Source organism: Panthera tigris, chromosome C1 (assembly GCF_018350195.1).
Source record: "Panthera tigris isolate Pti1 chromosome C1, P.tigris_Pti1_mat1.1, whole genome shotgun sequence".
Lineage (NCBI taxonomy): Eukaryota > Metazoa > Chordata > Mammalia > Carnivora > Felidae > Panthera > Panthera tigris.
Genome location: NC_056667.1, coordinates 118,112,296 through 118,139,579, shown reverse-complemented (window position 1 = coordinate 118,139,579; position 27,284 = coordinate 118,112,296). Strand labels below are relative to the sequence as shown.

General features: G+C 53.2%; 1 protein-coding gene and 1 long non-coding RNA gene across 5 annotated transcripts; one reads left to right on the top strand and one right to left on the bottom strand.

Moving 5' to 3' along the window:
• Positions 1-12,415: 12,415 nt before the first annotated feature.
• On the bottom strand, positions 12,416-14,549 carry C1QL2 (complement C1q like 2). Of its 3 annotated transcripts, none has more exons than XM_042996881.1 (3): positions 14,160-14,549; positions 13,866-14,114; positions 12,416-13,184 (listed from the first exon to the last, which is right to left on the bottom strand). In XM_042996881.1, exons 1-3 carry the CDS (start codon positions 14,547-14,549, stop codon positions 13,005-13,007), a joined length of 819 nt encoding a protein of 272 aa, XP_042852815.1. In that variant the 3' UTR covers positions 12,416-13,004. The 3 variants fall into 3 exon arrangements, with proteins under 3 accessions (XP_042852815.1, XP_042852816.1, XP_007091244.2); XM_042996882.1 differs by having other exon boundaries at positions 13,866-14,119; positions 14,168-14,549; XM_007091182.3 differs by having other exon boundaries at positions 13,866-14,549.
• A 1,386-nt stretch (positions 14,550-15,935) lies between these two features.
• Positions 15,936-23,856, top strand: LOC122241290. Of its 2 annotated transcripts, none has more exons than XR_006221342.1 (4): positions 15,936-16,312; positions 19,632-19,732; positions 22,477-23,044; positions 23,745-23,856. It is a non-coding gene; the product is annotated as an uncharacterized LOC122241290 (long non-coding RNA). The 2 variants fall into 2 exon arrangements; XR_006221341.1 differs by having other exon boundaries at positions 22,421-23,044.
• The last annotated feature ends 3,428 nt before the right edge of the window (positions 23,857-27,284 follow it).

Below are 27,284 nucleotides of genomic sequence, written 5' to 3'. Positions count from 1 at the left end.
GCACTGAAGAAGTGCTCAATAAACAACGGATGGTTAGAAACAGGAGGGTTACTCTTATCAAGATTAATGCAGTCAATCATCCCATTCCTGAAGTCTCAGGGCTCCAGTTTCCCTCTGCTCTCCCTCCCCTTCCACAACCTGGTGCTCAGCCGGGATAAAATGAGAATCAGGAATCCACCCTGAAGGAGAAAAGATATGCTCAGTGTCCTGAACGGAGGGCACTTTTATTGAAAATGTTGGTATTGTGGATCGTGGATTGCATTGATTCTGAGGTTTTAAATAGTATGTTAAAACGATTATTTACCTTGATTGCTGAGGTTTTTCGGCACCCCCCCCCCCCCCGCCTTACATGGGTGCCTCACCCTAGTCCTGGGCCTGCACGGAGGCAAGAAGGAGCCCTCATGTGGGGAACAGCGTCTGACTGCAGCGGAAGGGGAGAGGTGTGCCATGAGGCGGTGGGGCTGGATCGTGATCCTCCAGCCCCACCAGCTTTGGGACTTGAGGTCACCCTATAAATGCCAGAAGACGTGGCAGGTTTACCAAGCGAGGATCCAAGAGTGATTGGCCGCCATTTGATCGGGCTTGGACTTCCTTTGCCCCGTCTCCTGGAAGGGGAATAAGGGAGAATGAATTAGAAAACCCTGGGTGGGCCCCCAGCCCCAGCAACCGCCAGTAAATAGTTACGAAGCGATGGCAGTAAAGACAGTTATTTGCTGTTTAAGGGCTGGGGCCACAGGATCCCTAACCTGGCAGCCCCATTATTCCAGTGATACAAAGGAAGCAGCTGGCAGCTGGCAGCAGACAGGGGATCTTAGTTAGCCAGCTGCCCAAAACACACGTGTTAGAAACATGCTCTCACGCTCCTCCGTCCTGAAGCTCAGCTGTGAAAGTGTCTCCTCCCGTCCGCCGGCCTCGTGTGCACCAGGCCAGGTGATGGGCGTGCTTCTTCATTTCCACAAGAAGCTCTCCCCGTCCTCTTAACAGCAGAAGTAGAGTAAGACACAGTCCTCAGTTTCTCCTTCAGCAGCCAGACCTCCCAACACAGTGGTGACCACAATGTGAGACTTGCGACAGGCCCCTCCAGAAATGGGGGTGTGCATGCAAGCACCCCTCAGCAAAGGTGGCCAACTAAGCAAAGGGTAACAGCCTGCAGCCAGGAGCCAGGTGAGGGCTCACGTGGCACATGACATAACCAAACTCAAGGCAGGAGGCATGCCATGCCCCAGACTCCCACTATCCTGCAGAAGTGGTGGGAAGCACCTTGGGTCGTGCCTCAGGAGAGGAGACAGATCCTCAGCTCCCTCACATATTCATAGGAGGCTGATCTTGCCTTACGATTTTGGCCTCACTGCTGGGGAACTGCTTGTTTTTTGATGCCAGTTGCTTTGGGAGTAGACCCATCAGAGGCTATCGTGCTTCCTGCTGGGCTGGGTCACTGATGGGAGAGCTGGGCTCTCTCCCATCTGTCTTGGTAAGAAGCTGTTTAGAGAAAGTGAGAAAGGAGTGGATGGAGGCTTCTGGAAGCTCTGCAACTTGACTGGGAGTTCCATTGGATAGAGATCATCTCACCTCCCAGCACCCACACAGGGCCTGGAACACAACTATGCATTGAATGCATGAATGATGGATGGATAGATGACTGGGTTGGTGGATGATGATGGATGAATGATGATGGATGGGTGGATGGATGGGTGAATGGGTGGATGAGTGAGTGGATGGCTGGATGGATAGATAGATAGATAGATAGATAGATAGATAGGATGGATGGATGGATGGATGGATGGTTGGCTGGTTTCATAGATAGGTATATAGATAGGTGGATGATGAGGTGGATGGATGGATGAATGGTGGATGAATGATCTAGTAGTTATATCCAGGAGGTTATGGGAAGGTTGGGGTACATGCATGAAAATGATCTGCTCTAAACAGCCTGGAATAGGGGTGGGAATCTCTTTTACTCCCTCTCCCCTCAGGATTACCGCATCCAGACCTCTCACTTTGAGCCAACAAAAGCCTTAGGATCTGATAGGACTGACTGGGCTGACTATTTATCAGTTGTGTGGCATTGGACCAATCACTTCATTCACCTTAACCTATCTTCATTACTGTACCTTATCTTTTACTGATAAATGGAAAAGTAATAGCTGATCCACCCAGTGCCCAGGGTCATTACAGAAATAAAATGGGAGGAAGCCTTCTGTAATCTCACCAGGCTGGAGTGTCACTACAAATGAGAGAGAAAACAGCTTCCAGCGCACCTGAGAAAGTATCCAGTGAAATAAAAGTGCGAAGCTGCTGCCGGGCCACATCCAGGTCTCCGCACCCGTGTTTCCAGGGCGTCGCGATTTCAGGTCCCTTAGGCAACTCCAGCCCCCGTCCTGAGATACCGCTTCTCCCAGTCCCTCACTCCATCATGCAGTCCTCAGGCCTGGACCCCACCCCACCCTCCAGCCCACCCCAGATACGAACTCCAAACACATTTCAAAGAGAGGCAGCCGCAAGTCTACTATGCGTGTTGGCGACGAGGGGACTGAACCAATGGCATAAAGTTCTTTCCGTTGTGGCGTAAGAAGGACCCAACAAAAGAGGTGTTCTGAGCCACATAGGGCACTACTGCAATTGATGCTGTTGTCCACCCCCCCCCGATATACACAAGCACCCACATACACAGACGCCCCATCCCACACAGAAGCGTCCTGGCCACAATAAACCTCCAGCACATTCGCCCCCAACACCCATCACTTAAACCACACCTGCCTCAACATATACACATTCTATATGCACACATGCACAAACACACTCACACTCACTCGCACACACGCATCCAGGGACCGAAAGGCTCCATGAGACCCCTCCCGGAGGCGAGCCCCACACCCATGCCCTTGCCCATGCTGCTCCCTCCCCTCCAGAAAGAGGGACCTCCGGCTCATGCCAGTCCCCACCTCCATGTGGCCCTGCAAATGATGGAAGCCTGCATGCCTCTGCTTCTCCTGTCCTGGCCCTCCCCTGGGCCCAGTCACTCCCTCCTCTGTGCTGCCTCCTCCCTGCTCTGGGTGACAGGTTCCCTGCCCTGGGCCCTGGTCTGGTTCCTCTCCTTCACTGAGAGCCTCTGCAGGACTGAGTTGAGTTTCAGGACGTTTTATACCTCAGGGCCCGGGACAGAGCTCAATGTAGATAAATCAATACATCCTTAGAGAAGGAGTACATAACCGGCAAATCTTCAGTACGTGAGTCTTTTCTGCTCAACCCCATTGTAACCTCACAAGGATGATGGCTATAATTTCAATGGCAGAGCCGGAATCAGAGGTCACCCCCTCCAGGAAGCCCTCCTAATCACTTAAGTCCTTCGCAGGTCCTCTCACTTCCAGATAGAGATCCCCTATGCCTAGACCTGCCATCTTAGGACCCTTTCCCCTCTGAGCATGGTCTCCCCACACACCCCAGCATCTCTGTGGGGGCAGAGGAGGGGCTTTGTTGCCACAGAGATCTGGGTTCGAACTCGGGCTCCATGACTTCTTAGCCGTGGGTCTGTAGTATAGGTCAGTTAATTAACTTCTCTAGTCTTAGTCCCCTCGGCTGTGAGATGAAAAGAATAACACCCACCTTGCAGGGCCGTAGAGCTCTAAACGAGGTCACGCTAGTCACTCGCACCTTCCAGAAGGTACTGGATAATGGAGGGAATGCTATCGCTCTTCTCGATAATTATTATTCCTGCCACCCGCCAGATGGAAAAAGGGTAGCAGCCAGGTCCCCTGCCACAGTGCTGGGTGCACGGTGGATACCCACTGAGCAAATTTTTGAATAGAACATGTGGCAAAGCTGGTTTGCAAAGTCTGGAGGCCAGCTGACCTCCCCCATCAGACTCTCTGCCCTCGAGCAGGGTCTGGGTCTCTGGGGTGAGCCTCCAGGAGCTAGGGAAAAGAAGAAGAAACCAGCCTTCCAAAGACTCGTAAGGTCCGTATTGATCTCGTGGGGGCAGGGCAGGCCTCGAAGGAGGCCAAGGCCTGGGCTGCGTGCCCTCAATGTACCCTCTCCAATGGGCTGTGATGAGCCTCCCCCCACCCAGCCCTGGGAGCTTTAGCGGGGATTAGTGGGTGTTCTTACTATGCATGGCAAGAGACCCTGAGCCACTGGGCTGTGCTTGTCAATTTGAAATCAGGCTGTGATAGAGCTAGGCCGTCAATGGGAGTTTGCATATTCATGCAGCAGAGCCCTGAGATTTAGTCATGGCTCCAGGCCCAGTTATGCAGGGGCTTATTAGCCTGGGAGTCAACAAGGGAGCCCCACCAGGATCTGCACAGGATCGTTGCAGACACAACCAGCGTGTGGGGACCAGGCCAGGCACTGCCTACCACGTGCCTCACCCTCTCTGGGAGGCCGAGACATAAACAGAGCGAGAGGCACTGGCTTGAATTCCGGCTTTGATATGACAACGGTTGAAAATGGCCTCTCGTCTCCTCATCTGTGAAATGGGTGCGACTGCGTTTACCTCACAGGCTTCCTGGGGGGATCGCAGCCATGCTTGGGAGATGCCGTTGGTGACCCCTAAGCCACTGACATGCTCATAGATACTGGCTGTTGACACTGACATCCTGCCTCTTCTCCTTCCAAGCAGCCTTGGAGCAGCCTGGGTTCGATGCTTCCTGAGTTGTGTCAGCTCAGGACAGAAGGGAGCAGCCCTTAACGACACCTACCATCCCCAGGGCTCAAGCACTTACTCTGTGCCTCCTCCTACGTCCTGACATCTCATTAAATACTCCCAGCCATCCATGTGGTAGGAAGACTGGGCTCATTTTACAGATGGGGAAAGTGAGGCGTAGCCAGTTAAACATCGGCCGAAGTATAGCAGAGCCAGCTTATGGTGACGGTGAGTTTGAGTCCAAGTTTACAGACTCCTGTGGAGCTCCACTGGGTATCAGTAGCTTAGGAAAGTGGCAGGTGGCATAGGCGGAAAGTGGCTTTTTCAAAACAAGTGTTTGAATGCAGATTATGACTTCCCATTACACATCCATTGACTCGTTCATTCCCCCGTTAGCCTTATAAAATAGACAGCATTTTGTGGAAGAGGAAACCATAGCTCAGAGAGGTTGTATGACAAGCCTCAGATTATCAGTGGGCCCGCACGAAAGACAGGGCTTTGGATTATAAATTGCAGAGCCTAAGACCTAAGCTTCACATTTGGGGCACTACCCTGCTGTGTGATCTTGGGCAAATCCCCGGCCCTCTCTGTGCCTCGACCCTCTCCAGAGTTGTTGTGAGAACTTTTGAGCTATTTAACTTGCTGAGCCTCACTTTCTTCCTTGTCTAGATTAGGCAAGATAACACAGATAAAGGGTTCAGCTCAATAAAAAAAAAAAAATGGTTAAAACCACATTGTGTTTCTTTCCACTCTGCATCCATGACCTGGTTGCTTTTAAAGGGTTGAGCTATTTTCGTGCTCGCAGTTGCTGCCCACTTCTCTGTCTGGTTCCAGAGCACACGTCAGATGCCCAGTGTGGCCTGGCATCCCTCTGCCAGGGTCAGTCTCTTCAGCTGGCCTGGAGTCACCAGGCATCAGAGGAGAATGCCCCACCCATCCCGCCTTCGTCCCCCAGCCCCCGGTACAGGGACTAAGGGAGAGGCAGCAGCACCCAGCAGAGGAGAAGGCCATTCTCCAGACCTCAGGCCTGGGGAACTGGGGACACAGCTGAGTAGCCAAACGGGAGCCCAGGTCCTGTCTGTTTCGCAGACCGCCCTCAAAAAACTGCAAAACTCTGCATCTACCTGGAAGAAGAGACCTCTTAACTAATTCCCACAAAGACCCACGGGGGCAAGCAGACACACACCATTAAAAAGCACAGCTCTGTCGATCAGCTGCCCAAGAGTCACAACCAAAAGCAGTATTCTGTCTAGGAAATCCTCCGGCACCATCAGGGCCCCGGACTCCAGTCACCCTGCCTCCACGAACCTTCTCCCCTCCTCGGATATGCTGCATCTTTAACAAGGTTCCAGTATTGGAAGGAACACAGGCAGCAGACAAGGACCGTCCTAACTGGAGCCCAGGAATCCCCAAGCTTGAGGTGTCTGGAGTCTTCTCAGTCTCCTCCTGCCCCCGTCACCCATCGCACACGGCCACGAGTTCCCTCCCTTGTCCCTGGGCCAGCAGGAGCCAACCAGGGCTGGCTGGAGTTTATCTCTTTCCTCCATTCACCCAGTCCCAAGGGAGGGGCTGCTGGATGGGGATGATACACCAGGAGGCAGACGGTAAGAACAGGAGGGGAAGCGCTTGAATAATCTACAGACTGGATAAAGGCACTGGTTACATTGCTTTGAAAATAAGGTGGGGGGCGCCTGGGTGGCTCAGTCGGTTGGGCGTCCGACTTCGGCTCAGGTCACGATCTCACTGTCCGTGGGTTCGAGCCCCGCGTCGGGCTCTGTGCTGACCGCTCAGAGCCTGGAGCCTGTTTCAGATTCTGTGTCTCCCTCTCTCTCTGACCCTCCCCCGTTCATGCTCTGTCTCTCTCTGTCTCAAAAAAAATAAATAAATGGTAAAAAAAAATTAAAAAAAAAAAAAGAAAAGAAGGTGGGATTTTCCCACGCGAGGGTAGAACCCTGTATCAAAGTGGATGAGCAACCCTGTGAGCAGAGGCTGTTCCTCTGCCAGCAAAGGAATGTTTGGAGGATTTGTTTCCACAAGCTGAGTGCATTGTCTGTGGGACCGTGACGCACACCTCGGACAAAAGAGAAATGAGGCACGATGTGCCCCTGAGAGTTGCTCGGGAGAGATCGGTAAGGGAGAGAGCAGGTGCAGAACAGTGTTCAGAGAGTTTTATATTCTTCATGAGCAAAACCACACATAGGTGCGTTTGCGAAGTCCGGAAGAATACGAACCGAGCCGTCAGCAGAAATTACCTCTGGCGAAGGAGGCTGTATAATACAGGAGAGGGCGAGTTCTTAATTTCCGTCTTATATTTCTCTACACCGTTTACATTCTTCACCAATGCCTCTTGTGTCAACAATTTTTCAAACTAGTGTTTCTCATGTGAAGAAAATAGAAGAATCCTGACAGTGGTGGGTGGCTCAGTCTGTTGAGTGTCTGACTTCGACTCAGGTCATGATCTCGCGGTTTGTGGGTTCGAGCCCCATGTCCGGCTCTGTGCTGACAGCTCAGACCCTGGAGCCTGCTTCGGATTCTGTGTCTCCCTCTCTCTCTGCCTCCTCCCCCCAGCTCATACTTACTCTCTCTCTCTCTCTCTCTCTCTCTCTCAAATAAATAAATAAATGTAAAAAAAAAAAAAAAAAAGAATCCTGACAGAAAAAGCACCAATGGAGGGACCCCACTAGAAGTAAGGCTACTGCCCAAACAGTCCCAGACATTTGACAGACCTCCCGGAGGCTCTGGGGAGGGAACTTAAATCAGCCCAGAAGCCACAGTGTATCAGTGGTCATAAATTCATGACAACTGGAAGGTTCTGCTGATTTCTAGAGCTGTAACCATGGCTTTGAACGTTGCAGTCAGTGCTTCTTTGTATACAGTCCTCCCCATTCATCCAAACCTTACAAACTCAGGGCCACTGAGTGGACGCAGGTGGGGACAACAGCAGTATTCACCTTGCTGGGAAAATCCCCTTGATCCCGCTAGGAAGTCAGACACCTGAGTGGAAGTCTTTTCCAAAATCAACCCTCTCAGCATCCTCCAGGATTCCCCGGTGCATGCATGCATCCATCTATCCATTGATTACATAAATTTTTATTGGGCATCTACTGTGTACCAAGCACAACTCTAAGTACTGGGCGAAGAGGGGAGGTTCAGTGGTGACCCAGACAGAGGTTAGGTCTACCATAGTGAAGCCTGCAGTCTGTGGGGAAGACAGACAACCAAACCGTGGTATGGGCAGCACCGTGGCAGCGAAGGTCACGGTTTTGTGGACCCTCAGGGAAGGGGCAAAGAGGAGACCCTCGGGCACAGGGGGAGGCTGGGGGCCAGTGGAAGACCTGCCAGTTGAGCCCTGGAGGGGTAGAAGCCAACCCAGAGGGAATAGCATGAGTGGTGTATGGAACAGCAAGAAGGAGGAGAATGAAAAGTTCTGGAAACTAGCTGATTGCCGTATCAGGGGAGAGCGGACACATAGGGAGCCTCCACAGAAAGGCTCTGATGCAGCTTTACCTTCAGAGTGTTTGATGGGGAGGCTTGTTTGTATCAACGCACCCTGAGTATGGTTGGTCTTTAAGATCTCACCCCCCCTGCCCCGCCCATATCCCCAAAAAACTCTGGGGTCTGGGGTCAAATGGATCTCAGCAGCAGTCCTGGCCTTCACCTTGGGCAAGTCTCAAAAACCTCTCTGAGCCTGAGTTCCCCATCTGTAAAGTGGGGCTGGTAACAACATTTACTTCCCAGTGACATTTTGAGGAAACAGTTGTGCCCTAGCACCAATTCCTGGCACATCATAAGGTCTTAATAAATAAAAACTGTAGTTCTGCCTGGATTGGCCGTGATTTGGTGATTGTCAAAGCTCAATGAAAGGCACACGAGAGCTCATTGTACTATTCCATTTTCTTATGAGTATTTCTTACATTATTATGGTAAAATTTGTTTTTAAAAACGACTGCTCGTATTATTTACTGCAATCGCTGCTATGATTCATGCTCCTCTGGGGAGCGTTCTCCTTCATTGAAGGGAATCAGAACATGGCAATAACAGGAGACCAAAACCTTCCTCTGAAATTCGTCATTTCCACCTGCCAAGTTCATTCTCCCCGACAGTCAGAGGGGCCCTGAGAGAGACCCCGCAACCCCTGGCCCATCCTGATTCCATGAGTTTGCTCCCATGCCAACATCAGAGCTTCAAAATCAGGTATAAAAAGGAACTATGGAAACTCGAATTTTATTTACTTTTAATCTAAAAAGAAAAATCAAGCATTACTAATGCTTCAAATATGGATTGAAGCTGTGCACGCAGGGAATTAAGGTGCACAGCCTTACCCGTGACACATAAAAGAACATATTCTCTTGCCTAAGGTTCTGGAAAAAACGGCGAATCGAAGAAAACATATGGATTAACCCTTGTTTCTTTTCGTTCCAGTGAGAGGAGACCTTTCTCCAGCTTGGTTAGCCCGCTGAAAGAAAGTTACTGACTTCAATGGGTAGATCCGTTGATGAATACGAATACACAAAGATAGACTTTTTTTTTTAAGTATGGATTGACAGTAATACACATAAATTATTCACAAGTCAAATACATAGATTGGGTGTGAGTGCTCAAAAAAATGTTTGTCCAATAGGACTCATGATCAGTGAAGTTTGGGGCAACTGGTCTCCATAACATGGCCCTCCACGGTGTCGTTACATCTCCGTGCAGAGGGGGGACCTGGATGCTTTGTCTTGGGCGCCCAAGAAGACCACCTGCTCACATAGATAGGAGGAAAGTGTAGCAGACAGCATAACTTCTCTCCAAATTTCCAGGGCCAGGTGCTTATCTCCCGCACTTTGGACAGTCCTGAAATAATTAGTCACATAGATGTAAACTGGGAATCAAGAAAGGGGCCTCTTGCCAACCAGGGACAGCCACGGTCGCTGCAGCACAGTCCTCTGCACCTGCAAGATGCACCCCCCCCACCCCCGGCCACCACCACCAACAACAAAAGGGAGAAGGGAAAGCTGTTATACGAGAAGGTGATCAATAGACCCTAAGGAGAAGGGCGGGGGGAGGTTGCTGATGGAGACACGTAGATCCAAATAGAGCATTTGGAGTATGGAACCTAAGCGTCCTCCTGGACCATCAACACTGACCCCAAGGACAGAATGTCCATGCCATCCTCAGGAGTGGGAACCTCTGTCTGGAGTGCTCTCTGCGGGGAGCCTGCGCCAAAGGAGCAGGGCTGGCTCCTCTTGTCTGACCCTTTGAGGGGGTGCTGAGACTCCCTACATCGGGGGATGTTAGAAAGGGTAGGAAGGGCATCTCACGCATGCGATCTCTTCCCAAAGGCCTGTGAACTCTGGGTGGTAGATGTGCTTGGTCTGTGCCATCAGGCAGAGGCTCAGCCTGGAGGTCAAGTCCTGGTTCAGCCTTTCAGCTTTGTGAACTTGGGCAAGTGACTGGAACTCTGGGAGCCCTCATCTCCCTACCTCCCAAAGGGACAGGACAAAAACTTTCCTACTTCCTGGTAGATGCCAGTATCATAATCCCAAGGACGAGAAGGGTAGGTGTCTGGGGCAAATGGTTTCTGGCATATTCCAGGTGCACCCCATGACTGATGGCACGCAAAGGCGGCAGTGGTGACAGGCCTGGTGTCCCCATCCCTCCCTGCCTCCTTCTCGGGGCGTCCTCCAGAGATCATAGCATCATGGACTTCAATGAGTCCCGAGGGACCTGCCCGGGACTTGGAGGATGTGCAGACACAGAAAGAGGTTGTCCTGAGCTGGTGAGCTCCTGCCTCCAGTCTGCCACCTCATCGATCTGTCATCCTCTTAGCAGCTGACACCTTCAGCAGCACCTCCCAGCTGCCTGGGCATTAGAATTGCAAGAAACCCAGCTGCGCTGGGGAATACAGATGAATCTCAGATTCAAATTCGTCTAAGTATTGTGAACAGCCAGACCCGGGCAAGGCGTTTCTACTGCCCTTCTACCAAAGGGGAGTGGTGGGGGTTTTGTTAGAAGTACAAATTGCTTCTTAATGCAGAGGATAAAGCTGGGCTCGGGCACCTCCTTAGAAATTCCTCCTGCTCCCAGGAAAGCCACCGCTGCATGTCAATTTTAATTTTTGAAATTTAAACCGAGGGCTTTGTGCCTAAGCTCCATTTCATCGGAAGAAGGGGAGGAATAAGTCAAAAAGGATTAAGGGCCCACGGGGGATTGCAGATCCATAGCAATTAGACTTCATTTGGGTCTCAGACATTTGGTTTTAATCGCATTTCTGGATGATACCATCGACAAAATATCAGAAATTGATACGGATGCAACTGCATATGGGCCCCGACTCTGCCCTCCCCTGTTCCTGGCTCAGCTGGGTTTGGGCTCCACAATTGGGGGTGGGGGGGGTGGGGGGTAGAGCAGGGTGGGGTGAGGAACTGGGGTTCCTTCTGGGTCTGGAACTAGGGAGATGGTGGTGTGTGTGTGTGTGTGTGTATTTGTTTTCCCCAGCTCTCTTCGAGTACTTTATCCCTGGCCTCAAAGCAGATGCAATCATCACTAATATTCAAGAGAATGCCAATAAAACATTGTTCAAATAAAACAAGAGCCTAAAGAGGAATAGTGAAAGTGACGGGACTCAAGGCAGGGGTGTCATTGTCTTTCAGATGGGACTCACAGCTTTCAGCTCTCTCCAAGAACTAAAGTCAAGCACAATGTGATTTGGGAGCCATGAGACACCGTCACATACCACATTGACGTGGACCTGTGACTACGCGTGTGTGCGCGTGTGTCACCTGGATCAGCGATGACAAACACATCATATCCACATGAGGGGCGTGTGTGCACGCGCACGTATTTCCAGTTTTCCCCGGGGCCACGCACTCTGGGGTCGCCTCTGCACACACACTCACATTTCCCTTCAAACCGCTGATCCCGATACGCTCAGTAAGACCTGACAGGTTGCTAGCTGGTTATTTTGTAGACAACTGACTGTTTAGTGGAACTCAGGGCCTTAAAAACAAAACAAAAACGGAAAAAGGAAAAAAAAAAAACCAAACCCATGCGGGGTGTTTTCCTAAACTCGTGAGTACAGAATAGTTCCAGGAAGTAGAGAGGGGAGACCAAACAAATGCATTCGGGTTCAGAACAGGCGTCTCACCCCACCGTGCAAATGGAAGGGAAGCCCCCCAGAAAAAGGGTGTCCCTCCCCGATCGATCGTGTCTGTCTCACCACACGGTTCTGCGTCAGTTCAGGGAACTGATGGTCCACAGAACTGCCTCTGTTTACCAGCTCTTTTGAGAGATGTGGACCTAGCCGGCGTGTGAGTAAATGGACTTGTGCTGAGTATAGTATGCACCTGAGTGGGTGTATTTCTGCCGGGGGGACTTCTGTGCTTCCTTTTGGGGCAAACATCTCAAAGATCACCTGCTGACAAGTGCCTCGTTCCTGGCTCCCCCTCAAAGAGGTGCCTTCTCTTCCCCTTCCTCCTCCAGAAACGCTTGCCCCTTGACCTCCTCCCACAAGGCTATCCTCTCCTACAGCCTCTAACTACCCACCCCCCTCCTCTGGGCTCTTCCAGTTAAAGGCTGCCGTCCAGGGGAGGACATCTCCAAAAGGAGGGAAGCTGCTGCCCTACTCGCCACATCTTTTCACCCACCGAAGGTGGCAGGGCCAAGGCAGCAGCTGGCAAGCAGGACACAGATGAGGCTATGCAGGGCCCAGTTAAGGTCCTAATGTCAAGGTGGATGTCTGGAGGCCGGGTCCTGGGGCCGCGCAGAGAAAGAGTCAGAGCCCATGGTCTAAAAACATAATTTAATGCATCAAGGTGGGTCTGACCCGGGAGTGCGGTGGAGAGGTGAATTTTCCGTTTGCTGGGATTCTGCTGCGGGTGGTTTTGGCTGATGGACAGGGAAATTTGCACAGGTATTTTGGGGTCACGAAGAAGGATGCCCCAGGGAGCTCCTGCTCACTTTGGCCTACCTCGATGGCCAGGGCTGGGAGCCCTCTGTCTCAGGGCACTCGGAGAGGGAGGAGGGCTGGAAGGGCAGGCCTCCCACCGGGCCTGTCCAGTCCAATCAGGTTTGCAAAGTCTGCACTGAGCTGCCTCCACCTCCAGGGATTCAGGTTCCCGCTCACCTCGCCACTAGGGCATCCCCTTCTCCCTCCCCAGGTTGGGGACAGGGACCGGGAGGACAGCCCCAGAGCTGAGTGAGCTTGGTGAGTTGCAGACACACTGAGGTCTGGAGGGGGGCAGGGAGGACAGCAGGGATGTGTCTTTTCCATAGATATCAGGAAGAGTTATGAAGCGAGAGTGGTCCTCTCCAGCCAGGGAACAGCTCTCCGCCACGGGCCCAGGGCTGCCCGAAGCCACTCCACCTCGCGCTGCCTGCGCTCCTAATCCGGGTACAGAAGAAAGCCGGAGAACGTGCTGTATTTGTTGTTATTGCCTCCGTGCGCCTTGCCGCCGTCCAGCTTCACGTACACCTCGTCCCCTGAATCGAGGTGCAGCACCACGCTGTTACTGGCATAGTCGTAGTTCTGGTCGGCGTCCTGAGCGATGGCGCTGGCCCGGACCTGGGGGCGAGCCGCCAGAACAGGTGGGCCAGGGCACCTCTGTCTGGGTCTTACCCAACCCCCACACGGCGCCCCTCAACCCCGCCGGCCTCTGCCCCAGGCTCCAGGGTTCACACTCCCACCCAGGCTTCTCTCTCTCTCTCTCTCTCTCTCTCTCTCTCTCTCTCTCTCTCTCTCTCTCCAACTTGGCCAACTCCTTTCCGGTCCCCTCCTCTCTCGGCAGCCGGCAAGTCAAGTTCAGGAAGGAGGAAGAGAGGGGGCTTCATAAACCCTGACCCAGCGGGGAAGGGGCAGAACCAGGGGACAAGGGCCAAGAAGAAAGAAGGCTGTAGGGCAAAGGGCGACGGGGGCGCCAAGGGAGAGCTAAAGGAAAAAGGGAGGGCTAAAGAAGTCCGAGGAGCCCGCCGGACTGCCAGCGGGTACGCGAGCAGCTGGAAAGCGCACTTGGGGTGGCGGGGTCTCTGGGCGCTCCGGGCACAGCCTCCCGCGCCACCCTCGGACAAACGCGACCAGGGCGCGTTGGGAAGCGGGAGGCTGAGGCGCGCTCCCTCCCCGGGGCTCGCTTGGGCGTTCGCGAGTGGGGAGAACGGAGTCTGGTTTCCCAGGCGGTTTGGAGCGCGGGGTGGGGACGAGAGTCTGCGGGGGTTTGCGGGGGCCGGCAGGCGGTGAAGGGTTACTGACCTGCCCGTTCTTGCAGAGGTCCGCCCACATGCTGGTGCCGTCGCCGCCGCGCATGAGGATGTGGTAGGTGAAGAAGTAGATGCCGCGCACCTGGCAGCTGAACTTGCCGGTAGTGGGGTCGTAGTGATTGCCGAGATTGGTGACCACGTCGTCAAACTTGAGCACCTCGTAGCCTTCGTGGGGGCTCTTGAGACCCACGTAGAAAGCGATCTTGGGACCGCTGAAGGCGGCGCTCAGCGCGCCGGTCACCTCGCCTTCAGAGTCGCCACCGCCCCCGGTTCCGCCACCGACCACCCCGACACCGCCTGCCGTGCCTGCCGTCAGCTGCAGCCCGGGCAGCCCGGGCCGCCCCGAGTCGCCCTTCTCCCCTGGGGGACCCCTGGGTCCCGGAGGGCCCGGCTCTCCAGGGGGCCCCCGCGGCCCGGGCTTGCCGGGTCGCCCCGGGTCGCCCTTGGGTCCCTGGATGAAAGGGGGAGGGGGGTTGGCGCTCAGGTCTTGCATGACTTCCAGGGCGGCAGTGCTGGGTCCGGGCGGCGGCGCCTTGGCTCCCGCGGGCCCCGCGCCGGGTGCGGCGCTGTACGGGTCGCAGATCATGCGGCAGGTGCCCATCATCTCGTAGTGCGCCGCGCCGGGGGGCGCCGCCTGCAGCAGCAACGGCACGGCGATGAGCAGCCCCAGAGCCATGGCCAGGAGCACGCCGACGGCCGCCAGGCAGGCGCGCCGCCGCCGCTGCCACAGCCGGGAGGCGACCGCCACCAGCTCCTCCTTGCCGCCCGGGGAGGTAATGGTGGGGCGGCGCGGGCGGCCCCGCTCCCCGCGCTCAGGGGCCGACTCCGCGAGTCCGGGCCGCGTCCCCGACGTGGCGACCCCCTGCTCCGGGCGCCCGACCACTTCTAGCGAGAGGCGCCTCGGCCCCGGTGCCGGTGCCCACCGCGCTGGGGCTGCTCGGGGAAGCCGCGGACCCCGGCGCGCATGGCGGGGGGCGCCCAGGCTGAGCCCGGCGCCCCACGGGTCCGGCCGGCGGCGGCTGGGGAGCGACGGGTGCGGATGCGGCGTCCCGCGCGGGCTCGGCGGCGCTGCCTGGTGCCCGGCTCGGCGGGGCTCGGCGGGGCTCGGCGGGGTGCGGCGCGCAATGAGGGCGCCCCGGCTCCGTGGCGCGCTCTGCTCTGCTCTCCCGCTGCTCGCTGGCTCCCGCGCGGAGGGGGGACCCAGCTACCCTGACGTAAGGAGTCCGGGGCTGAGCGGCGGAGGCGGCGAGGCAGCGCGCGCTGCCATCACTCGGGAGACGGCGCCCTCATGTCATCAGCCCTCGGTCCTCCTCCTATCCCGCGGCGTCCTCGGCAGAGGCGGCAAAGGCGCGGTCTCTCCTGCGGCGCCCGGGAGCCACAAGTGGGCGCAGCGGGCGCTGCCCGGCCCCCGCGCCTCAGACACACCCACCCGCGGCGGCCCGCACGCGCCTCCCACCCACCGCACACCAACGCCCACGCGCGCACTCACGGGCGCACCGCAACGCCTCACCGCCTCGAAGTATCCCGGAACCCCGGTGCCCGCAGGGTCCTTGGTGGGTCACCTAATCCACCCCCCTGCCAGCAAGCAGGGCCCGGCTTCCAACCACCGAGTCCAGGGGCAGCTCAGTCCCGTGAGGCCCTGGAACGAAGGACTTTCCAAAAGCCCTCCTGACTTACCTTCTTCAGAATGAAATCAATCTTGCTTCTGGAAGGTCTTTCACACCCCTGGCCCGAGGACTCCAAAAGACCACCCCACCAACTCTTTGAATGACTCTTTGAAAAGCCCAAAAGCCCCAACACGAGTCTTTATTAGCCCTCGGCCCCTTTCTTCCACCAAGAAAATCACAGGCCGGGCCGTATCCTCTGCCTAAAGATCATTTAAATGCAAATCGCCCCGCATTTGGCGGTAGCCTTGGCACAGCCAACTCCCACTCCCAGGCAGATCCACAGACAGGTTCCTTTGAACACCCGCAGCTCCCTCCTACTGAGGTGGGTTTAGTTATATATTTACCAAAAAAAAAAAAAAAAAAAAAAAAAAAAAAAAAGTCCAAAGCCGATCGGAGACAAAGTTTTGAATAAGAAGTGACACCAGATTGAGAGAAGAATTCCCCATCTCTGGTGCAGCATGTGAGGAGAAAGGGAGGATGAGAAGTACTCCTGGGTACAGGAAGACCTCCAGCTCAGAACTCAAAAGCCCTGGTCCCCTGGTTCTGTTCTCCTCCCGAGCAGCCGTGCGACTTTGAACATTCGCTTCTCTGAGACCATTTTCCTAAAAGGCCAGCACCTGCTGCAGCCCTCCCTGACATGGGAATGCCTTGGGCTGGGCCTGCGAAGAAAGTCCAAGTGCTGGTGCCAAGTGCTTGGCAACCCGTCAGTATCCCTGGAACGACCGTGCGCCCTCCTGAGGCTATGGCTTCGAGAGGAACATTCATCTATCAGGTACGGTGTTCTTGTGGGTTACTTAAAAATCCATTTTGTTTCTCTGGTCACTCTGGGTCATTTCCCCGCCCCAGCCCACGTTGCTGCAGCCTCTTTCTTTGTGGGTGGATTTCCCTGGGCGTCACGTAGGATCTGTCACCTGGTCCATATAGGCCTTTAATGCATATTTGTGGAAAAGACGACTGAATGTAGGCTGGAGCAGACTTTTTACCCAGGAGAGAAAGGAGAATAGAAGCCCATTTGCTGGGCACCCACTTTGGTGCATCAGGTGCTTTCCATGTATGTGCTCCTTCATTTTCTCCTCCCAGCATCCCTACGGATTAGCAGTTACTCTCCTGTTATACAGATGAGAACGCAAAGGCTTTGAAAATGTAAGGTGCTACCCAGTGTCCCCTATCCACACGACAGAGCTCAGGGCCTCCTCGTTCCCTGACCAGAGGCTCTGAGAACCTGGCAGTGAACTCTGTTGACAGCTAGCTCCTGGCCACTCTTCATTGGCTTGCTGAGTTTTGAGAGCCTTCCATCCCCTCCCTAGGGCCACCCCTAAAACGAGTGAGCCACAGTGATTCCAGGAGCCACACCGCCCAGTTCCAACCCTGGGCCTACAACTTTGTATCTGTGTGACTTTGGGCAATTGCTGCACCCCTCTGAGCCTCAGTCTCCATGGGCGTAGAATGGGAATGCCAAAAAGCACCTGTTTCAGAGTTATTGAGAGATTAAATGGGTCGATTAATAGAAAGACCTGAGACTAGTAGCTGGCTCAGTAAAGGTTAGCTTTGTTATTAACTCTTGATAGCTTAGACCTCCATTGTCATCATTAAGACCCCTAAGATGAGGCATGTAGGTAGTAAGCAGAGTGGAGGGTAGATTTGTGATTTTAAAAAGAGAGAGGGGCTGCCTGGGTGGCTCCATCCGTTAAGCGGCTGACTTCAGCTCAAGTCATGATCTTGCGGTTCGTGAGTTCGAGCCCTCCATCGGGCTCGCTGCTGTCAGCACAGAGTCTGCTTCAGATCCTCTGTCTCTCTCTCTCTCTCTCTCTCTCTCTGCCCCTCCCCCACTCACTGTCTCTCTCAAAAATAAATGAATAAACTTTTAAAAACTAAATAAATAGGAGCACCTGGGTGGCTCAGTCGGTTAAGCGTCCGACTTCAGCTCAGGTCACGATCTCGCGGTCCGTGAGTTTGAGCCCCGCGTCGGGCTCTGGGCTGACATCTCAGAGCCTGGAGCGTGCTTCTGATTCTGTGTCTCCCTCTCTCTCTCTGTCCCTCCCCCATTCATGCTCTGTCTCTCTGTCTCAAAAATAAATAAACGTTAAAAAAAATTAAAGAAAAATAAAAACTAAATAAATAAAAGTAAAAAAGAAAGAGACCCAAGACCACCCACTTGCTCTACCCTTCCCCAGAGCAGAGAAGGCAGACCGGACCGTCCCTCCCACAGCCCCCTCAGACTGCCCTGCTCTGGCTGCCTGCCTTCTACCAAAACTGCCCAGTGTTTGCAGTCACCTGTTCCACCTGGACAAACATTTTCCAGGCAGACGCTGACTCGGTTTGAATTCCCCAGCCTTGCAGACCACCATCCCCGAATGCTCATGTTTCTGCCTCTGCAGAATCTGGGCAGGGAAGAAGCAAGGAGGGGCGAGTGTTTGAAACCCAGGCTCCCACCCTCGCAGACTCAGGCAAAGCAACGTTTCCTGGGGATCAGCATTCCTGGGAGCACCAATGGCCTTGCAGGGAGGAGGGCTTCTTCCCAAGACCAGCCCTCCACGAGGAGCAGGGACAGTGGCAGCTAGAACAGGTGGAGAGCAGGCAGCCTCCTGCCCCAGACCACATGAGTTATCAGGTGCTTCCCCTGCCCCCCTCCCATCCTCCCTCCCGCCATGGCAGAGCCAGAGAGAGTGGCCTGCTGGAGCCATTTGACATCCCTCTTCATCGGCCTGGCTTCTGCTGTCCCTGAGTGATTCTCATCATCGGTGACTGTCTTCTCATTAATATTAATTATGACCTTTCTTAGCATATTGCCTTCCACTTAGATCATGGTTTTACATTTTAAGGCCCAGTAGTGACTCAAATCTGCCCCAAATTGCCACTAGTAATCCAGCCTGCATTTCTTCCACCAACACCTCCACCTTCTCATAAAGCCCTTGTGGTCTGTGATATATAGTTTAACACTTGGTCACACATTGCCTTCTCTGGGACTCTAACGGCCCCCACCAGGAACGAGCCCCACTTTTAATTCATCTGTACTCCAGTGTCCTCAGCCTGGAATGCCTGTCCCTGCTTCTCTCTCTGGACTCATCCCTAATTACTCTTCAAGCTCCAGCTAAGTGTCACCTCCTTGTCCAAAGCCCTCCCTGACCCCTCCCCAAGCAGAGTTGACGATTCCTGCCCATATACCCTTAAAGCACCTTGAATATACACACCCCTGCCATCGTATGTCATACGGCCAAATATTTGTTTACTTACTAACCTCCCCCACCAGGCCATGAGCTCCAGAAGGCCAGGAATCGTGTCATTCCTTTGTTCCACAAATATTTATTCACCCCCACTATATGCCAGGCACTGTGCTACATGCCGAGTGCACGGTGGGGAATAGAACAGGTGTGGCCCCTTCCATTCTAGCTATCCTACAAGTCCTCCCTGACTCCTTATGCCTCTTTCTACTTGTGCCACTTGGGTTTATATTATATAGCTGCTATCTGGCATGGCTGTTTGTTGGCATGCTTTCTTTGAATTAGATCTGTGCCCCCCAACCAGGCTGTAAGCTCTTTAGAGACATCATTTTGAATGCATTGACCAATCTCCTGTCTCCGTCCCCAGGCGGAAGGGCAGTATGAGATAAGGTCGGAGAGGTGGGCGTGGGCCCGTTACATAAGGTCCTGGGGTCTGTGTTAAAAGGTGCGGATTTTGCCCCGAGTGTAGTTGAGACCCCTCGAAGGAGTTTAAGTAGGGAAGTGGCGGGATACCACCTACATTTTGCCAAGATCGGCCTAGCTGCTCCATGGTGAATGGTGTGGGGGACGGAAAAGAAATAAGGAAACCAATTCGGGGGCTATTGTGTAATGCAGGCAAAAGGTAATGGTAGCTCTGTGGGGGATAGTCGCAGAGAAGTAGGTGGACTTTCCAGGCCATGGAATCCATGAGTCTTGCTCATGGATTCAAGATGGAAGTTAAGAGAGGAAGAGGAAGAGACATCAAGGTTTCAGAGCCCCCCCCCCCCCCGCCCTGTTGCCCAGGCCAACCCACCCTGAGCCATGACCTGCCGTGAGAATTAACTCTGGATGGTGTTAAGCTACTAAAATGCGGGGGGTTATCTTTTACAGCAGTTGGCCTCACCTGACCGACACAGGACTTCAATAGGATCCTTCCCAGTCGAGAGGCCGGGGAAAACACTGGACCACAGTGGACTGACGATGCATGTCAGGTGAGGGAGTGGAGACAGTGTGCAGAGACAAGTCTTCGGCAGCTTGAGAGGGAAGGGGACAGAGAGCTGCGGTGGCAGCCCTAGGCTGCCGTTGGATCCGGAAAGTGAGGTTGACCATGGGCGTAAGTGAGGCAGGTTTATTTGCTAATGAAAAGGATATAGTATGAAGGGGGAGATCAGCAATCCAGAGGGAGCTGGGATAACCCAGTGCTTGAATTTCTTGGTAACCGACTCACCACAGAAATGCAATCGAAGTTTGATACCTTTAGCAATAATAACAATAGGTCATGTTTGATGAGCACCGACTACTGACCGCCAGGGCCTGTGCCAAGAGTTTTAGATACGTTCGTTCTTTTATTTATTTATTCATTTACTTTTAATTTTTTTAAGCTTTATTTATTTTTGAGAGAGAGTGAGGGGGGGAGGAACAGAGAGAGAGGGGGACACAGAATCCGAAGCAGGCTCCCAGCTCTGAGCTGTCAGCACAGAGCCCGACGCGGGGCTCGAACCCACGAGCCGTGAGATCATGACCTGTGTCAAAGTTGGACGCTTAACTGACTGAGCCACCCAGGTGCCCCATACATTAGTTCTTTTAATGTTCTATGAGATGTATGCCTCTGCTTTACAGATGAAGAAATGGAGACAAATCTACATATTTAAAAATAAGAGTAAGAAAGGAGAGCAAGGAAGGAGCACTAACTTTACCAGCCAAGCAAGTTCCTGTTGCAAAAACCAAAATGGTCTTTGTTCCCTCCCTTTTTCCCTCTTCCCTCCCTTCCTCCCCCCTCCCTCTCTCCTCCTTCCCCCCTTCCGCCCTCTTTCTCTCCCCTCCTTCCCTCCCTTCTCGTCTTTCTTTCCTTCCTTTCTACCTTCCTTATGCACTCAATTATCTGCTCATTCATTCTCTCAGTAGGAATTGTATTGGGCACCTACCAAATGCAGAACACTGCTGTGCAGGGGTGGGATGGGGTGGGGTGGGTAGGAGCAGGAGAGAGAGGATTCAAGGTGATGACCTTGCTAAAGAGCTTACATTCCAGTTGGAGGGACAAGACTAAAAACTAGAAAGCACTCAGGGGTGCCTGGGTGGCACTTGATCTCGGCTCAGGTCATGATCTCATGGTTTGTGAGTTCGAGCCCCACATCAGGCTCTGCGCTGCTGGCAGTGAGGAACCTGCTTGGGATTCTCCGTCTCCCTCTGTCTGCCCCTCCCCTGTGTATGCGCTCTCTGTCTCGCTCTCTCTCTCTCAAAATAAATAAAATTTAAAAAATAAAAATAAATTTTAAAAATAAAAACCAGAAAGCACTCAGGCAGCTATGTAAGACCTCTATTTAGGTAGTGTAGACAAGGGGTGTAAACAGGAAGAGGCTGCCAAAACCAAGTCACGTGGTGAGTGGCCGCAGCATTTAGGAAGCCTGTCCAAAGATAAAGAGACAAAGCGTAACCTTAAAGGACAGGCAAGATTTGAGCTGATGAGAGATCTGCTGGGGAAGGGAGATGGAACCTTCCAAGGGGTGTCTGGGGCACAGTAAGAGACTGGTCTCTGTGGAGCAAAGGAATCTGTGCAGGGCTGGTGGAGACAGTGGGGTGCATGTACCAGCTTTGCTATCAAGCCCCCAGCCCCCACAAATATTGGTTACCGTGCCTCCAGCTCCGTTTTCCTTATGTACCACTTTTGGACTTTCTGGAGATATCATTGTAGTCCTTGCCCTGTAAATCCAGCCCCCAGCGGCTCAGCCTCCCTCTGTGTTTAGTGAGTGATCGTTTTGAAAGAAATATGCTGGGCAGTAGGCTTGGCATCCTGTGGGGAGACGGGTACCAATACCCAGTCCTTTCAAGCAGGAACAAGTGCCCCACAGTCGTGGGCCAGAGGGTGGGTGAGGCTGGGCACATAAGCTCCCAGTGTTCCGAGAGGCTGGGCCACCGTAACCCAAGAGCTCCTTCTCATTTCCAGCTGTAGCTCCTGAGATGCTCACAGCTGAAGGGGGTGGGGGAAGAGCCCTCTAGCCTCAGCCCCTGCAGATATCCAGACAGTCCTGCTCGGTGACCAATGAGGAAGCGCCTGCCAGGCCCATTAGCCTGGAAGCAGCAGCAACACGTTTGAGTCGAGAGGGTCAGCCAGCCCTGGACAGCCCTCGCCTGGCCCTCTCAGACACTATGACTAGGGACTTAATTATCTCTTCTCCAAAGAGCTCGCCCCGGCTGGGTCTTTACAGAGCTGTGGATCTGCAGCCGTCCCCGGTCTGCTTTATGCAGAGCCTAAGTTCCCCGCAATACCCCCAGCTGCCAAAGACAGCTGTCTCAGAAACCCGAGGTGATGGTGAGTCAAGCTGAGGCTCCCTCCACTGAGTCAGCCTCACTCCCACAAGGCACCAGCCAGCCCTCTAGCAGGCAGGGTGGTGCAATTTACTTGTTCCTCCGTGCAGCAAATATTTGTTGAGTGCCTACTATGCGCAAGATAAAGGGGAATCCCGCTGAAAGCAGAAACATTCTGCTCCTTGCTGGCTGAGTAAGCCTGTTCAGATTACCTTCCCTTCCTCCTCTTTCGCCTCCCTGAGAACATCCACCAACATGGACTTGCCTCACCGGAGCCACTTACGCTCCAGGGCTGGGGTGATACATGTGACAAGTGACAATCTCAGATGGCCCTTGTATTATCCTGCTTTCTCTGAGTCACTTTTCCCCTTTAGGAGGCTGTATGCTCTTCAAGCAAAGACCCTGCCATTTGGGCTCCTTGTCCCCACAGGACTCGCCCCGGGACTGAACATTCAACATGCATTTAGGATATGAAGCAGAATGAGACGAGAGAGCCCAGTGCTGGGTGTATTTTTCCCTGGGCAGCACAGCAAGCTGCCAATAGCTCCAGAGGCCACCAGAAGCTTCTTATTTGTTTGTTTGTTTGTTTGTTTTGTTTTGTTTTGTTTTTCCTTGCAGGCTTTGTGTTTCTCTCGTGCTGTTAATAAAGTTTCCACGTCGTGAAAACACATCTATTGATTACAGAGGGAAGCAGGCTTTTGAGCCAAAAGTTCATTGAGGTCATACGATTGCCCCTAGAGGGAGACTCAGCCCTTTTTCAGACAGATGTGGAATTTAGCGTTGGAGAAGGGCCACCTACCACTGCACCATCCATGGGTAGCTACTCCAAGCTAGGCACTGAGGACACTTCCTGGCCCCGAAGATACAGACAAGGCAGGGAACCCAGCACTGTGCCACAGCGCTCCTGGGACCTCGGCCATCTCTGTGCACTCTCGGAGCATGTGGATACGTCTCCTGGTTCCACCACCCTTCCTTTGGTGCTGTCTTCTGGGTTCCCGGTAAGCATTTCTTTTCTCTGGGACCCCATGTCCATTTGTGGAGACATGAGCAGAGGAAGGTATAGATGACAGTGAGTCCAGCTAAGACCCCATCTGTGCAGATCAAAAATATCCTGTGATTCTATCAAAACCCAGTCCCACTGGTGAGTGCCTGCTTCTTGAGCAGGGCTCAAAGGCTCCCAGGGCTCACCTGGCAGGCCTGCCTCTGTCCGTGGTGCTAATGGCTGCGGCTGCCAGACTTCCTTTGGCAGGAAGGAATCGGGTTTCAGAAATCCAAGAATTAACTCATGTTCCCAGGCTTCAGTGTGAGACCACAGCTCTTTGTGGAAACATCGGATACTCCACATGTGCCCTCCCTCTCCCATCCTTACCCCTGCACAAGAGGCTTCCCCCGCTGGCTGGGGCAGAGGTTGGGTGGCTGAGAACTGTTCTTCCCTCTCTGCCTCCTGCCTTTCCTTCCTCTTGACCCCTTGCTCTGTGTTGTACCCACCCTGCCCCCCACACACAAACACATACACACACACACAGACACACACCATGAAACTCAGCTGTAATGAGGCAACCACGAACCCTCTCCAACAACTACTTTTCCTCCCAGTGAGGAGAGAGAGAAATCAAGCACAAGGCTAAAAGTGCGGCTGTAACACCACCAAATGGGCTTCCTTGAAACTCTAATGCTTTTTCTTTCCCTGCATTGTAGTGTGTGGAAGGAGCACACGGCCTTGGGAGATTCATTTAGGGAGGGTGCAGCTCTGTAAGCAGATGGCACCCAGCAGGCCTAATTGGAGATCATCAGGAACCAGAAAAGTCCTCCAGCCCCCAAACAAAGGGCCCAGCCTCCATTGGAGTCACTGTCAGGGACAAGACTGCGATTCCCAAAGGATTTTTCCACGCACTCATTCTTGAAAGAAAAACAAAATGTAATGCTAAGTAAAATTGGTTTGGAAAACTTTTGGTCAAAAAATGTGCCTGTGTGTGTTTGTTTTGCTGATGCATGTTCCAGAACCTTTACTAGGCCAATAGTCATTGTGCTATTTTTCTCTGACGTATTTGGCCAGATTTGATGTACTAACTGGAGCGTGCATTCTGGAACATTCTTGCTTGAGTTGCAATCTTGGCCCTGCCATTGACTAGCTGTCTTACTTTGAGCAATTTCCTGAATCTGTCTGTGCTACTGTCTCCTCTGTGAAATGGGGACAACAGCAGGGTCTACCTCTGAATGCTGCTTTGAATGGGAAATGAGCTAATACATTGAGAGCTCTTAGAATAGTGTCCAAAACAGAGCAAGCCCTACTCATGCCTGACATTACGCTTCGCAGGGGCACTAATATTTGTGTAACCCAATCTGGGAAATGCTGGGTTAAGGCATGGTCTCCAGAAGCTGCCACAGAAATGCCACACAGCCTTTGTACAGGCTGTCTCATTTTTTTCCTCGTGAAATGTTCTGACTACTTCAAACTCCTGATGAATTCCTTTTAGCCTTCAAAACCCAATTCAAAAGCCTCTTCCCAGGAGTAGCCTTCTGTGAATCTCTGAAGCAGAAGTTAGTCGCTCTAAAATCTTGGAGCAACATCTTGGCTTGTCATCGCCTTTGATTAGAGAATTTGCCACAGTCAATTGCCATAATTACTTTATATGCCTCCCTCCCCCAATATACTATGAACTCTTCGAGAGCAAGAGCCACAGTCTGTTTATGCCTAGGGCCCCAGTGCACAACAAAACACCTGCGACACCCACGGTGCTCATCATGGTCATAATTCATTAACTAACTCGTTGTGCGTGCCTGCACATGCCGGGGAAGGTGACGCATGAAGTCCTCCCCCATTCACTAGCCTGATGAGGTGAAAAGCATGAATGGCTCATGCCTCCTCCCTCCACTTGCCAGCTGTGTGACGTTGAGCAAGTCACTTCTCTTCCCTCAACCTGTTCCTCGCCTTCGGAAGTTAGCAACGCTCCTTACTTCTTGGGGTTTGAGGAAGGTTTGAAGATAAATGTCAGCCCTGCCCATCCCCCTCCCCTCCGCACGCGCGCGCACGCACACACACACACACACACACATCTTGGGGGTTTCTGGGTGAAGAATAGAGAGGAAAAGGAAAGCAGGATCCAGGGATATGCAGGAGGAGGTGTGGCGAGGGGCAGGTATGGTAATGGTCCAATTTTAAATGCCCTGATAGCTTCCCCCTAAGCACACCTAACCTGACTGGTCTATTGACTCCATGCAAGATTCTGGAGCATGCACTGAGAAGAAGGAAGCTTGTGACTCACAAAAATGAAGGCAAGAATTCACAACAACGTGGCCGGACCGTCACTTATGCTAAGTGAAATCATTCAGACAAATGCCATATGAGCTCACTTATATGTGGAATCTAAAACACAAACATGAACCAACAAAAACAGAAACAGACTCAAATACAGAGAACAAACTGGTGGTGGCCAGAGGGGAGGTGGCAGGCGGGGATGGGCAAAACAGGTGAAGGGGATGAAGAGGCACAAACTTGCAGTTATGAAACAAGTAAGTCACAGGGATGAAAAGTACAGCCTAGGGAATGTAGTCAATAATATTGTAATAATGTTGTGTGGTGACAGATGGCGACTACATTATCATGGCGAGCACTGCATAATGTATAGAACTGTCCAATCGCTATGCTGTGCACCTAATTTAATATAGCATTGTATGGCAATTGTACTTCAATTAAAAAAGAAGTGAGGGCAAGGAATTAACATCACCAAAGGAAGCCCTCCTCCCTCCCACTGTCCTCCCTCCTGCAAGTCTAGGCCCAATCAAGAGTCCACAGTCCCTTCTCTTGCCAGGCCTTGGATTTCCCCTCTGTCAAATGGGTGTGATCACTCAAGCCCTGTTGAATCTCCCTGGACAGATCCTGGGAGGCAGACCAGGAGCAGGGACATTCTCTCAGGGCCGTAACTCCTATCCCCTGGTCACTCAGCCAGTCCCCAAGTCACAGAATAGAGACACCTCCCCTGCTCTTCCTTCCTCCTCCTGCCAGTGAAAGCAAAAATGGAATCAGAGCTCGAGGCTGGGGTTCACTGGCCCCTGCCAGGAGAAGGGGGCTCCCCCCAGAAGGACCTACGGCTAGAAGACGGGCCGGTGAAGACAGCTCAGTCAAAACAGTGTTTCAAGTGGAGTTGGGCACGGTGGTCTCCTGAACACCAGCTGCCAACGATGGTCTCCAAGCTCTCAGCTCCCACTCAGCCCAACCCAGACCTTGCACCTTTCCTGTCCTCTAACACCCCAAATAATCCCGCTCAGTCCCTGTACCACACAACAGAGTCTGACAGTGAGCATAGCTACCTCCCTGAAGCCCTCGTCAAATGCAGATACTCTAGAGGGGAGTAACCTGTTGTGTCACTAACACTTTAGTCTGAATTAGTATGATAGAGACTTTCTGATTGCTAAGACACCTGCGCAGCCTGAGAGCTGGGTACCAGGGAGGGGTAAAGGCTGGCCAGGGGAAAGCAGCACGTGAGGTGGAAAGAGAATGGATCCTGGTGCCAGTGCCAGGTTTAGATTCTGCCCGCTTACTGCTGGGCAACACCTTCTCTGATCAGAACTTCCTCGCCTGTCGAATCTGTGCCATAGAAGCACTTCACAGGCGTGAAGAGGAGCAAAGGAGATCATGTATTCAAAGTGCCTGGCACATAATGAGCACTCGGGGCATTTAGTCCCCTCTCCCCCGCCTTCCTCCCAGAAAGAGAAATGACATGAAATGGGGGATGGGCAGAGGTGGGAGCCAGGCTAAGGCCATAATCACGCAGTCATACTGGGAGATTTCTTTTTCACCAGGGCTGGTTTCAGCGGGAGGGAGGTAGATGTGGGGTGCAAAGGGCCTCTCTGGCTGCTGTTCATGAGGTTCCCTCTCCAGCAGTGGGAGGAAAGATGGGCTTGGCCCTTAGTCCTTTCCTTGCTCTCCACCTGGAAACCCTCTGCCTGGCCCTTCTCAGCTACCAGTCAGCAAAGCTACTCTACATGCAAGAGGCTACGCCAGCCGGCTGAGTGTGGCCCATGTTGACACAAACACGGGAAGGGTCTGCGGGAAACAGGGGTGGCCACGGCCTCTGTCTCCAAGAGAAACAGCGAGGAAGCTTCAGGGCCAGGCATCCCCATGACACCGTGGACGTGCGGGGAATGCACGCGGGCCCAGGACTGGGGCCACCAGTGCCAGAGCAAGGGTGAGCTGACCCCCAGGGGTTGCAGGGGCTGAACTCGGCCCGGGAGTCA

Excerpts from the sequence above, each read along its gene's own strand:
- C1QL2 (XM_007091182.3), bottom strand. The coding sequence starts at position 14,549 with ATGGCTCTGGGGCTGCTCATCGCCGTGCCGTTGCTGCTGCAGGCGGCG. Across the intron at positions 13,185-13,865 it reads ACCTCTGCAAGAACGGGCAG|GTCCGGGCCAGCGCCATCGC; the intron begins GTCAGTAACCCT and ends GCTCGCCCCCAG.